The sequence below is a fragment of the Thunnus albacares genome, chromosome 16, assembly GCF_914725855.1.
Source record: "Thunnus albacares chromosome 16, fThuAlb1.1, whole genome shotgun sequence".
In the NCBI taxonomy this organism is placed as follows: domain Eukaryota; kingdom Metazoa; phylum Chordata; class Actinopteri; order Scombriformes; family Scombridae; genus Thunnus; species Thunnus albacares.
The window spans coordinates 10,630,841-10,643,946 of NC_058121.1; the positions used below are offsets into that span (position 1 = coordinate 10,630,841).

Here is a 13,106-nt window from a genome sequence, read left to right on the forward strand (position 1 = left end):
AAAGCTGTTTGCCAACCGACATCACAACAAACGAAGAAGAAAGGTTAGCTTGTTATGTAGCCACCTAGCCGACGAGAGGGCTGCTATTTATTATTTTTAAACAGTGCTTCTTCTTTAAGCCTAATGTAACACTCGATTATACATTTTAAATTGTATGCAGGTATTGTCGTTCATTTACTGGACCTGTTTTGTACATATTTTGGTGTGCCGTGACGTGAGTGGCGACAACCTGGACATGTTAGCAGAGTAGCTAACTTACCTAATTTACGTAGTGACAAGTGTTCCTCCAAGTGTCTGTACGTTATGTAGCTGCCAAAAGCTGACCTTGTATACACAGTCAGCTGAAGGACGGTTTACTCTGAATTGGCTCTCTCAGAGAAATGGCGTCAACCAGGCTCCTGTGCTTGTTGAGCGCCAGAGCAGCAGGCTCGACCAAAACATTAGCCAGGGCAGGGTGCAGTGTGTGCTTTAGAAGAAATGTCTGCAGCTCACCTTCAAGACTGCAGAGCTGCATGTCAGCCTGGGTCATTGATCAGTATGGCACTAATGGGGTGTTGAGGCGCACAGAAGAAATCACCGTCCCCCTTGTCAGTTCTCCCAGTGAGGTTATGATTCAAGTCCATGCGGCTAGTCTCAACCCTCTTGATATATCTATGAGGGGTAAGTGTTAAATTAATATCCATTAAACTCACTCTGGGCAACACACACACACAATCAGTGATTTTTAGTTGAATGTTTCACCTAATTGCTCACTTGCTTGATTTCAGGTGGTTATGGAGCTAAACTGCTTAAGTTAAGAAGGGATCCAATGTCTGTGATGGGCACTGATAGTGAATTTCCTCTGATCCTGGGTCGTGATGTGTCTGGTATAGTGGTGGACTGTGGATCTGAGGTTACCCATTTTGAACCAGGAGATGAGGTAGGAGCTGCACTTGTGACAAAGAAGGTGTTAGTTTGTTGCATGAACCCAGTCACAATCCCCAGGTGTAGTTTCCTAAATGAATTTGCAATCACCACATGTAGTCCAATAAGAACTGGAGGAGAAGAAGATGTCCTTAATGCAAGCTGCTCTCTATTAAACTGATTTCAGATCAGTATCTGTGGACTGATGTGGTTTCTGGAACATAAAAAAGAGTAGGAACAGTGTTATCCACTAATTATGCAATCTACAACTGTTCCACACCTACATGAAACTACTATACAACTACACTGATCAGGAAAAAGCAATTAATAGCTGTTCATATTAAAAATAATATGACAGTAATATATGAAGCAAATAGAGAGCAAAATTACTGCACTAAGGCCACTTACACACTGATCCACGCACGCATTAAAGGAAATAAAATGAGAATTATACACAGACAGCGAATTACAGCACTGCACAACTTTCCTGTAGAGAATGTGAATTAGGAGTAGACAATTTGGATAATTTCTTTCTATTAATTGAACCAGAAAACCTGTTGAGAGACAGTATTGTTTTTGCAAGAGAGACCTGGTCAAAATAGCAGCTTAGGGTAGATTACACAGAGTCACATAAAACATTCTCATGCAAAATAACATACGATCTAAGAGACATATAGCAGAGTGACTATATAAAACAGTTTCATTTTTCATAAAATTTACTCTGCAAGTGGTGCTTGAATGCCTGATATATACACTGTGTTTCTAAATCAAATTTGTCAAGTTGTAAATTATTCCAGGTCCACTGTGTATAATACAACAAAGCAGTTTTGCCAAGTTCAGAACAGACTATGGGGACTCTGAAGATTATCCATCTAGATAAACTGGTCTGGATAAAATCTGTTATCACAGTATTTCATATGGAAGTTCACTGTGTATTGTAAAACAGTGAATCTTCTGGAAAATGAAGTGAGAAACTATTTATGGATAGAATGGTAAAATAATCAGACAGGAATGGCTAATCCAGTCAGTTAAGTACCAGAAACATCAAGGTTCTTTGTCACATCATATTAAAATCCAATATTTCCATAAATCAGTCCTGCTCATTGATTTACAACAGTGCCTACAATGTCCTAACACAGTGGTTTCTAACATGGGGGTCAGGATCTCCTCAAGATAAATTTAAAGGGTTGTGAGATGAACAAACAGGATAGTGAAGCAGAAAAAGACACCTACACAAAAGCTTTTTTCTCTTATGAATAACTGAATAATTTGACCTATCCAGACCTCTAAAAATTATTCACATAAATGGAGAAAAAAGTAATGAAACCAGTAATGAAGGGTCACAGGTCAACAAGATTGGGAACAACAGGTTTAATACACCCAACGATGTAAATGAGATAGCTATATAAACGCTAGTGCACAATCACTGATTGTGAACAAATTTATATTGTCTCACAGTATATATCACCATTCCACCAGCTCTATAGTCAAGTCATATAAAGACTCCAAGTTTCTTGGAAGAAAGATTGTGCTTTGCGTTATTTCTGCTTTGTCATCACATGAATGTGACTCATATCAGTTTGAAGATTCTGCTGTGCGCTCTCCCTAACAATCTGAAATTACTGTCCTCACGCAGACAGAAAAACGCAATTATGAAAACCCAGTGTGAATGTGATAAAATTATACGCAGATACCGATTTTCACATACAGTATTCCAGAAACCTTGTCCGATAAGTATAAAAATATCCTTGGAAATGACGACTAATGATAAGAACTGACAAGAACAGCAGACTTAGAGCTTAATAGCTGATCAACTAGATTTAAAGAGAAAAAGTGTAGGTGGTTAAATTGAGTCATGGACGGCATGTTAAATGTCATATTTGTGTTTCAGGTGTGGGCTGCTGTTCCCCCATGGAAACAAGGCAGCCTGGCAGAATTTGTCACTCTAACAGAGTATGAGGTGAGCTACAGAGAAAGTAGAGTTTAAGAGAATTGATTTAGAGCGCTTATGTGAATTGTAAAAAAAAAAAAAAAAATGCGCTGAACAGAAAAGTTTGGAAGAAGTGCATTATGTAGTCTTGAAGTATAAGAATTAATTAGGATTAAGTTTGCTTGGTTGCAGGAGCCACTGTGGCAGCAATTACAGAGACACATAAATTGCCCTGTATTTTTCTTGCTTTTATCGTACTTCATTTAATCTGCAGCTCTGAGCTAACTGCTCTCACAGCAGCTCCAGTGAGTAGACAGAGCTTTCAAATCATAAATTAAAAAGACAAAGGGAAGCTTCTGGGCTTACTTCAGGCGCACTCCCACCGAGCCAAGGATGTAGTTAAAATGATTATTGTTCTTCTTGTTATCATTGTATTGCATAAATTAAAAAGATTGTTTACATGTTGATATATTTGTAACTGTTGACTCTATGTTTTTCTGTCTGTCTCTTAAAGGTTTCCCATAAGCCAAAATTATTGAGTCACACAGAGGCAGCATCCATCCCTTATGTAGCCAACACCGCTCTGTCTGCACTTGTCAATGCAGGTGGTCTTTGCCGAGACAGCTCTTCCAATAAAAGGCAAGCACCCGCCTGATCCTGGATAACCTTAAACTGAACCACTCCACCCCCCCCATGATTCATACACAGAATATTTGAAGTGGGAATCATAGTGTTAGGGGGGAAAAAGGAAGATGTCTAAGTCCATGAATACTCTCTTTTCCTGTTGAGAAATCGATCCTGCAAACTTATCCTTTAATAAGACACCGTTTTCCATTGCATTCATTTCAGTGGTGAAATTGGTCCATTACTTCATTTTAATTGGCATCAAAGGGGGGTTAAAATTGTGCCTTTAACCCACAGACTGTAAAAATCTCACCTGATGTTAAATCTAATGGAACGTCACCTCCTCCTTCAATGTAATAGCTTTCAATCCTGAAAATCCCCTTTTTACCCCCCGAAGCTCCCGCTTCTTTCAGTAGCTTCGCTTAAATGATTCACGCAGTAATTGAATGACCCTCTGGTTGCTGGGGTTTCTCCTCTTAGAGTTATGATCACCGGCGGATCGGGAGGTGTTGGAACATTCTCCATTCAGGTAAGACAAAGTGTGCTACCGCAAGCTGTTACCAGTGTCTTTACTCTGCATGAGCATACGAGCCGCTCGTTGTGTCTTTGTGTTTATTTATGACTTTTTTTCCTCTTTGTGCTGCCAGCTATTGAAGGCCTGGGGTGCCCATGTAACCGTTACCTGCTCTCAGAATGCAGAGGGCCTTGTTAGAGGGCTGGGGGCCGACGAGGTTGTGGACTACACAGCAGGAGATGTGGCTGACCAGCTAGAAATAATGGAGAAGTAGGTGTTGTCGCTGTGAACAGTGTGTATTTTTAGAAGTACCCAGCCTTTCAAATCATACAGTACATTATGTGTACAGTGGTGACATTGTATTTTTTTTCTTTAAAAAAGGATCAGAGCAGAATGTTCTTTACTAGCCCAAGGCCCAGACTCTAATTACGTATCATTAGAGTCTGTGCTAGGCCATTAAAGGTTCTAATAAAAAGGAATCATGCTTTCCTCCAGGGCTGCTAGAATTGTGTGAATCTCCTCCATAAACACCACAAATGTGGTAAACATCTCCCTGTCAGCATGGCACACCTGCTTACGGATTCACTTTCTAGTTTCCATGGATACCAGGGCTCAAGGCCTGAATGGACGCTGGTTCACCCCTCTCCCTGCCCCCATAACAAAATTGGTAAACCCTGGCTTTAGCTTGAAGACTAAACAAATGAGCACACCAGTAATCTTTTCCTAACAGAAGGTTTTATCGATTTGCAGGATTCTGGCATAAGATGATAAAACATGCTGTGCCCTCATAAGTAATGACTTGCTATGAAATGTGTGTGTGTGTGTGTGTGTGTGTGTGTGTGTGTGTGTGTACGCTTAGCAGCATTTTAAAGCCTCTGCCACCAGGGTTGCACTAAATTTGACTGTTTCTGCACCAACAGGTTTGATGTGATTATCGACTGCGTGGGTGGTGATACAGAGCGGTGGGCGATGGGTCTGCTGAAGCCCTGGTCTGGGGCAAAGTACATCACACTAGTAACACCTTTACTCCTCAACACCGATTCCATGGGCCTGCTGAATGGGACCTTTAATGCTGTATTTACCCTGCACAGCAAGGCCGTACAGGTAAACATGAGCATATACTCATGGTCAAATATAGCTGAAAGATAATTCTGCTGTTCATGACCTGAAATGCAAATCCACTCGCCTCCCAAGCGGAATTAAGACACAAAACATCATAACATCAATATTATCCTGTTGTTTATTTTATAAAACGCTTTGAGCCCAATATTTCTCATGAATCTGTTAGCATGGGTGTGAACCACAGGAGCTCCCAAAGTGAGATGGAATACTTGATCCCTAGTGGCATGGACAGACAACTTTCTGTAATGGGTGTATACCTGTTCCAGCCAGGTGAAGTTTCTGCTAAGCGTTATTTCCATTCAGTTGATCATATGAATTGATTTCAGTTGAAACAGGGAGGGAAAACTCATGTAAGGACTTGACTTAGCTTCTTGGCATACTCTCTCTCTCTGCAAAGGTTTACGCTTGATCTGTTGAAATATACCCTGCAGGGTGTAATAAATCGACTGCGCGCAGGTGAAAAGGGAAATTCAAGCATCGAGAGTTTAAGTCCCTGCATGTGTGTGAGCTTCATAACTTTTGCGTGTCTCTCCAGCTGCTCTGTTTGTGGAGTGCATGTGTAATGAGGGGTAGTGGATGATCAGGCAGGGACAGGGTGGAGCTGCTCTCAGTCAAGTTGTGCTGGGCAGTGGAGGCACGGAGTTGTGTATGTGTGGATGTAGCTGTGTGTGTGTGTGTGTGTGTGTGTGTGTGTCTTTGTGTGTGTGTGTGTGTGAGAGAGAGAGTGGGGGTGTTAGTCTGGATGCAGTGAGTGTGTGCGTGCATTTGTTGGCTGCTGAACCAGCAGTATTTGGTGTTTGTGCAGATTGTAGCCAACTATCTCCCCCCGGCAAATGCCAGTGTTTGTGTGTTTCTTGCCAAGCCTCCGGGCCCCTTTGTCCACGGGAGCAGCCAGGTGGTCAGTTTGGTCGGGCTCAGCCACAGCAGTCACACCCTCAGAGCCCAGCAAGTCTTTCTCATTGGGGAGATCACAGCGCAACTGAGCCCTCTAGTGTTCAACTTCTCGGCAGCACTGAACGATCAGGAAGAGTCAGTTGGGTTTTTTTTCACAGAAGGGATAATTTTACCGGAGGCTAAAGAGGTGTGGCAAGCGATGCCACATAATAATATAATTATAATAATATCAAGCAGTGTTTTAGTTCCAGATTAGCACATATGAATGACTCTCTCATTGTTTTTTTTAGATGTGTTCTGGTTCACCTTTGTTGGGATTTTTTTTTTTAATATGCAAGTTTTTCCTTGTTACATGATAAAAACAAAATACTTGTTTTCAGTAGAAGGATTCAATTTTTATAAACAATCAAAGCTATCACGTAAAAAGGTGAAAGTAGTGACACTATTATGTGTAAAACTGGAATGATCTCTTTTTTTTTCCAGTCTGCTAGTCAATTGTAGCAAATGTTTCTGTCAACTCATGGTGAGAAAAGCACTGTATAAAACTTTATAGTAAGAAATACTCCTGATAGAAACTTCCACTAACTATGGTAGTGTAGTAAATAGTTTATCAGCAAATTTACAATGATTGTTTTTTTTCCTTCTATAAAGTCTGTTACCTCTTACTCTAAATACGATGTTACACAAGTCACTGTGATCAGACTGTGTCCAATATTTATTATGTGTGTATTGGCTTGCGTTGTGCCTCAGTTTCTTTTTGTAACTCAAAAAATATACTGATTCAGATTTTTGAGAGTCAGAGTCTCATGGTATTTTTAGCATTATGTTTAAACTCCTGAGGTTTATGAGAATATAGAGATCTAATCAGGATACATTTGAACGGTCTCTTCCTCATCCTTTCACGCCTGGATTACCACTCTGTGTGTTCTTTTATACCCAGTGAGCTGCAGACCTGCCTGACTTCTAATTATTGCCTCCACTCTGTTCACCTCTTAGAATATAATATCAAATGGAGTCTTCTACCGCTGGGGATTTTATGTTCCAGATGGGCCCGCCCTGGACGAGGTCAGCAAGCTGGTGGACGCGGGGAAGGTACAGTACTGCCTTATTAATGATAACATACAGTACCAGTCATACCAGTACTCATTCCCTTGAATGAGAAAGTGTGTCCAAACTTTTGACTGGTACTGTACATACTGGCATACTTGTCATTCAATACCACTTACACCAACAGAGTGGGGGGGTAGAAATCCTTTCATTTGCACATCAGTCGCAGCTTGAGAGTGAAATTCATGCAGGGATGGAGATCATGCCGCAGAATGAATATGAACATACCAGGGATTCCATACATGCATACATATTCAAGGCTCCCCGCAGCTTTGTTAAGGAGTAAGCATTGCATTCCCGCTGTGCTGGTTGGTTGTGGGTGTGCATGGTTGACTGTTGGGTGATTGAGTCAGGCGCCAGGAGGCGATGAATGGATTTTTAAACAGTGCTGAGCAGCCATTCGCAAAAGCATGTGGGACCTCTGTCCTTTTGTCCCGGGGGCTTATAGCAAGCGGCACATTCAGACCAGTGGCGGGAAGCTACGGACACACACACACACACACACACACACACACACACAGCCCCCCCCACCCACCTCCCGCACACAAACACACACACTCTCTCTGCATGTCCTATTCTCAGTCAGAGGTGTGGATGATTTCCAGTGTGACGCCACTGCTCTCCCCATTCATTGTTACCAACAAGAGATGCTGACCAGAATAACAAGCCTGGCTGCTCATGTTGTGGGACCAGCACAGGATTGTCCAGCCTCATCACATTCTAAACCCCTCCCTCACTTTTTCACATTTGCAGCTATGAAAGCAAAGATGATGTAGCATTAGGAGCTTGTGACTATTTGTTTGTCTAAATTAAATAAATGACATGAATACTATCATTTCCCAGCTACAACATCTTGATCCTAGATCCAGTAATATGAAAATACTAAAATAAGTCATTTAATCTGGTTTAGAGTCTTTTGTCACAGAAAAATATATGGATTTGCCCAATTTGCAAAAAAAAAGCAAAATTCAAAACCCATTTTCAAGTACTGTTTAACCCTGATAATGCTGTGAAACTTCATTGTTTCCTGATATTCCACTCATATTCCTTATATTTCTGCTGGCTCATCACAGATCCTGCCAGTTGTGGAAGCGCAGTTTCCATTTACCCAAGTGCCGCAGGCTTTTCAGAAGTTGGAGCAAGGCCACGCCAGAGGGAAGACGGTAGTCAGGGTGGCAGACGAGGACGACAGACAGGCTGAAGAGCTGGTGCAGAACAGTCGCACAGAGACTGCAGAGTCAGAGCAAGAAGTGCAAGAAACGGCAACGCAAAACTAGAGGCAGACAGAAAGATTCTTCTCTCTTCTCACTTCTCACTCTTTGACAGCAGCAGACTGTATCATCCAGAGATCAGAGCTCCTGCTGTTGTGCTGCAGACTACAAGCGTGACCTGAACTTGTAATGGGAGTGTGCCAGAGGCTGCTGTTCTTGTTAAAGCTTAAACCCTCCTGCACTGTCTTGATGTTTTCATAAAGGTGCTTGAGTTATGCTGCGTTGACGTCATGGTGAAGTTACTAAAATTGCAAACTGCGGACTAATAAATACCATTCAAGTCAGCATCCAACTGGTAATAACAACCAGGCTTTTGGCAGTTTGACTGATTGCTGCAATCTGTGTAGCAGTTACATGAAAGTACATGACAGTCAGCTGGAAATGTTGTTATCAATAGAAGTTAATGAGATACCAGGCGATGCAGCAGCAGCACTGTAAGACAGGTAGCAATTTGTATTCTGTTGCATCTGCACTTGTTGGGTTGTTTGACAGTTTCCATGAGCACTTGCGCGTTGTTACATGGAAATCTTCCCCATTGTCATATTGCATCTCACATCACGCATAATGTGAATGCAGAATACAGTAAGTGAGCTGAACACAATGAAACCCTCCAATATAAACAAGTTTTGCATCAAGTTGAACATCAAGTGCAAATCAATCTACTGTAAAAATGTATTTAATACATTTATTGACAAAAATACATATTCTGAAAACAACAATGTGTGTCATAGGTTTGCACAGAATAAAGAGACATTTAATGTGCTAAGCAAAGTTGTATTTTTTGTTTCCTCATATTGTATGCAGCTGGAAAGTAAGGTAATAATATTGCATAAAAGTTATGAAAACATGTTAACACTGTTTAAGTTAATTACAAATCAGGCAAAGATTTATTCAACAAAAAAGACAAAATATAAACCTTGAGATATATTACTGGAAGTGTAAAATGTAAAGTGTTTCAAGTTCAAACCTCACTATTTGTCAAGTGGGTCGTAATACATTCTTACGGATTTTTTCCCATAGGTCTCCGAGCTGACTTCCTCGGTGGAAACTTTATAGTTCTCCTGCAGCAAAGGTTTCAGCAGACGCTCCAATGATGCGCGTTGTCCTCGAACACTTGTCATGCAGCTGCGTAACAGTAACAGAACCTCCAGTAGAGCTGTGCGTCTGATTATATTAAGGATCCAGTTCTGCAGCTCAGTTTTTTTCATATAATCTCCACATCCCACATTTGGGTCAGTTTATTTGGATCAAGAGTGTTCAGGATCACTTGGTTTTTGTCAAAATGATGGCCCCCTGTAAAAGAGAGGAAGAGATGTTTTTCAGATATTATACCATGTAGTCAATTATTATTTTTTTTAAGTGTGTCCTATTTAGTGCATCTGGGATGAGCTTATACTGAATATTAGTAATATTCCATTTATTAGAAATATACAGGACAATCATATAATCACTTGGATAATGAGGCATTTAAAAACATCCTGTTCATTGTTTAAGGTAACGTGTAACTTGCCATAGGGTGTGATTGTATGGTCATATTAACACAATTTAATTTATTCATATATATAAGATTTTTTTAAAAATCTGTACCCATTAGATGTAATTGAAAATCTGCCTTTTTGTACACTGACATTATTTAGTCCACAAGGTGTCACTAATTGACAGTGATGTGCAAATGAATGTTTCACAAAACACATGAAAACCCAGTTGTCAGTTCAAGTGTAACTGCAGTTCACCGGAGATCAGGCACCTGGTGACTTGTTCTGCTGGTAACACTTGTTTGGTTTCAACAAGAGTACAGAATTTGCATACTAAGTAACTGTGGTAGTGTGAAGTGGAGGAAAGTCAAACTGAGAACATATTTGAAAATGATTTTACAATTTGCTTTATATTCTTGTACTTTCAGGTGAGTAGGGCTTAACACATTTTTTTCACTATAAAACCAGAACATGAAATGTCTGGAAGGTTGACAAACACTGATGTATTATTGGTTAACTTTAAAATAGTTAACTGTGATTGTTAAAGTTTTCTAACATCTAGATCCTCTGTGGAAATCTCATCACAGCTGGGTTTTTTTCAAGAGCTACATATCAAAGGTCTTCTATATAAACCATTACAACATATAAGAGAAACCGGTTTCTTTAGAGACACACGTGAATGACTCAGGCTCACCTTTCACCTCCAGGACCAGATCAGAGGTGGGGGTGTAGCGGATAAATCCCTCTGGGGTGATGCTCCAGAAGTGAGCTTGGTCGTCTTGCTCCGGGGTGAGGCCCGTACGGCTTCCTGCAATGGTCACACTGCCACTGGGACTCAGGCAGCACTCCTCCAGCAGCTGACGACAAAGGGAGAGGAGTTGGTTGTTTCAGTGACATTTAGAATATCTTTTAAAAGTTGGATTGGTCAATGTTTCATATTTATTTATTATTTATTTATTTATATTGTTTGATAGTGGTACTTCATCTCTATTATATTATAGACTTACCAGATCAACGGTTAGTATGATATGGGAGGTTTGTGTTTTAAAAATAGTTTTTAAATGTCCTTGTGTTTGAATTTTTGCAATCAAGGATCAACTGACCCTATATAATTAGTTCCCAGGTCTGTGGTATAAAAGTTCAGTTTCAGTCTTTAGTCATAGTTATGCCTTTTGGTCAACCTGCTTTGGACCTGGTCTTGATTCTGATTCTGATGCTGTGATTAAGATGATCTGGACTCCAGCTTGTTCAAAACTCATTCACTATCCTTTCCTAGCACTATTCACAAGTCAAACCGTCCCTGACCTGATTAATAGTATCACAACAGTACTGGTACCTTGCAGTGGAGATGTCCATTCTGATAGAACCAGATCTGCTCAAAACCATCGGTCTCCTCCATTTCTTGAATCCGCAGCAGTTTGATATCGTCCAAATCTCCGGTCACTGACATCATGAGCCCTGTCTGTCTGTTCCTTAAACGGAAGTGCACTTGCTTCTGCTCCAAAAACACACACATGACCAAACACATGATCAATGCCTCTACTCAGCAGATGGGAAAGACAAGCTTATTTTTTCAAAGAATATGTTGACATTATTACAAATCATTTTCTATACTGAGTTTGAGCTTCACAAAATTAAAACCAAGCTTTAAAGGCAGCATCATTCACTCCATACAAACTAAACTATGTTTAATATCAGATTTCAAGTTAATGTAAATGTAAGAAATGATGATTCGATTTTCACAGTGGGATTTATTCAAATTTCATCAAAGCTTGGTGATAATTCCCTACTACAGTATACAATTACATTTTTTTATGCCCCAATAATTACAGATACTGCAAAAGCCTTAATGATAACAATGACAAAATTTGCTATAATAAGCAGGCTGTTGAGGCGTGCACTGTGTAGCTTTCAGTCATCTTGTATCCATCAATTACAGCTGTTTTTTTTAATGAATACTGTTGGATAGTGTAATTATGGGCATTTGTTTTTGTTGTTTTCAGTTGAGTCACCCTGGTGCAGTTTTAATTGTTAGAACTGACCGTAGATCAAAGTAGATGAGGTGAACAGGTACAAAACATTCGGAGGTGTAAAAATAAAATGTGTACTTCCACCTTTGTGGAGTACTGATTTTTAAATACAAGAAACACTGTGGTACTTCATACCTGTAGAAGAGGGCGGAGGGATCCAATTTTCTTCCAATTGCTGATCTGATGCCAGTCATGTACCTCACCAGGTTTCAGCAAAATCTGAGCACCTCGATAGTTGACTCCCTCATATAGTACCCACCTGGTAATAAAGGAAACACAGCCAAGTTTCAACAGCTGCAATCAAACCAACTCCACTTCATCATCAGTTCCTCTCTTTAAGCACTTTAACTGGCCTTATGTTATGTGCTGCCAGTTGAATCGTGCTTACAACAGTTATTATATTTGGGCTGTTCATGTATTATTTCTTCATTTTGGCAGTCTGCATGGACATGTAGCTGAAAGTCTAGACAAGAAGTGTGGCTGAGACATGCCTTTCATATTTTTCTTTCTTTCATTACACTGCTCTCTCATGCGAATGTTGGTTCCTGTTAAATTAATATGCCGCCATTTTGGCCAGGAGATTTCAACCTCATGCGAGCATCCTGATTAATTAAAGGCCAAATGAAAAATAAAATACAATGTGCACTTTTACAGAGTCAAAAAAGTGACGTCCGTAATTAGAAATCAGTGGCATATGCATACACCCGCACCTGTCAGGGTTCACTACCATGAATACATTTTCAGCCTCTGAGAAACAGAGTTTACAGTATTTACTAATATCCATTTGCCTTGTGATTTATGATGCTATAAACTCAACCTATGTAGTGTTTTATGCTGGTTGGAAGCCAATTTTCTTTTGAAATATAGCCTGAAATGTTCTTGATTTCACGCACCTCGCCAAAGACAATCTTCTAAAATGTGCTGAGCCACACAGCCATCCAATTTTCTCAGTGATGCTGAACTTTGCTTTTAACTCTGGCCTCAATGGTTCTGTTCTTTGGCTGATTGCCTGTCTCCCCTGTAGTAGGAATGTGCCACTCCAGAGGCAGCTCTGGCACACTGTGAGCCCTTTATTTTATCAGCATGGGCTCACACCTAGAGTCTGAATCTCACACATCAGCAGCAGGTTTCCATCATCGCTCAATCTGTCAGTATTGTCATACTGCATGATAAGATGTGCTGACCCTGCATTCTGCATCTAATGTATTTGAATCTGTGAAACAACCATGCAGGCTC

At 40.4% G+C, this 13,106-nt stretch overlaps 2 protein-coding genes across 2 annotated transcripts in view; one reads left to right on the forward strand and one right to left on the reverse strand.

The window, feature by feature from the left end:
* Positions 1-9,131, forward strand: LOC122999714 (reticulon-4-interacting protein 1 homolog, mitochondrial-like). Its single transcript, XM_044376876.1, has 9 exons — positions 1-660; positions 768-919; positions 2,795-2,863; positions 3,348-3,472; positions 3,938-3,986; positions 4,105-4,241; positions 4,892-5,075; positions 6,984-7,079; positions 8,168-9,131. The coding sequence occupies exons 1-9, from the start codon at positions 381-383 to the stop codon at positions 8,369-8,371; spliced, it is 1,296 nt and encodes a 431-aa protein (XP_044232811.1). The 5' UTR covers positions 1-380; the 3' UTR covers positions 8,372-9,131.
* The window catches only part of LOC122999713 (beta/gamma crystallin domain-containing protein 1-like), a 25,318-nt gene continuing 21,237 nt past the window's right edge, over positions 9,026-13,106 (reverse strand). Inside the window, exons 20-23 of the mRNA XM_044376875.1 lie at positions 12,006-12,129; positions 11,177-11,335; positions 10,535-10,697; positions 9,026-9,658 (exon numbers count right to left, since the gene is read on the reverse strand). Coding sequence (XP_044232810.1) covers positions 9,570-9,658; positions 10,535-10,697; positions 11,177-11,335; positions 12,006-12,129 — 535 coding nt within the window. The 3' untranslated portion in view covers positions 9,026-9,569. The remainder of the gene's footprint in view (positions 9,659-10,534; positions 10,698-11,176; positions 11,336-12,005; positions 12,130-13,106) is intronic.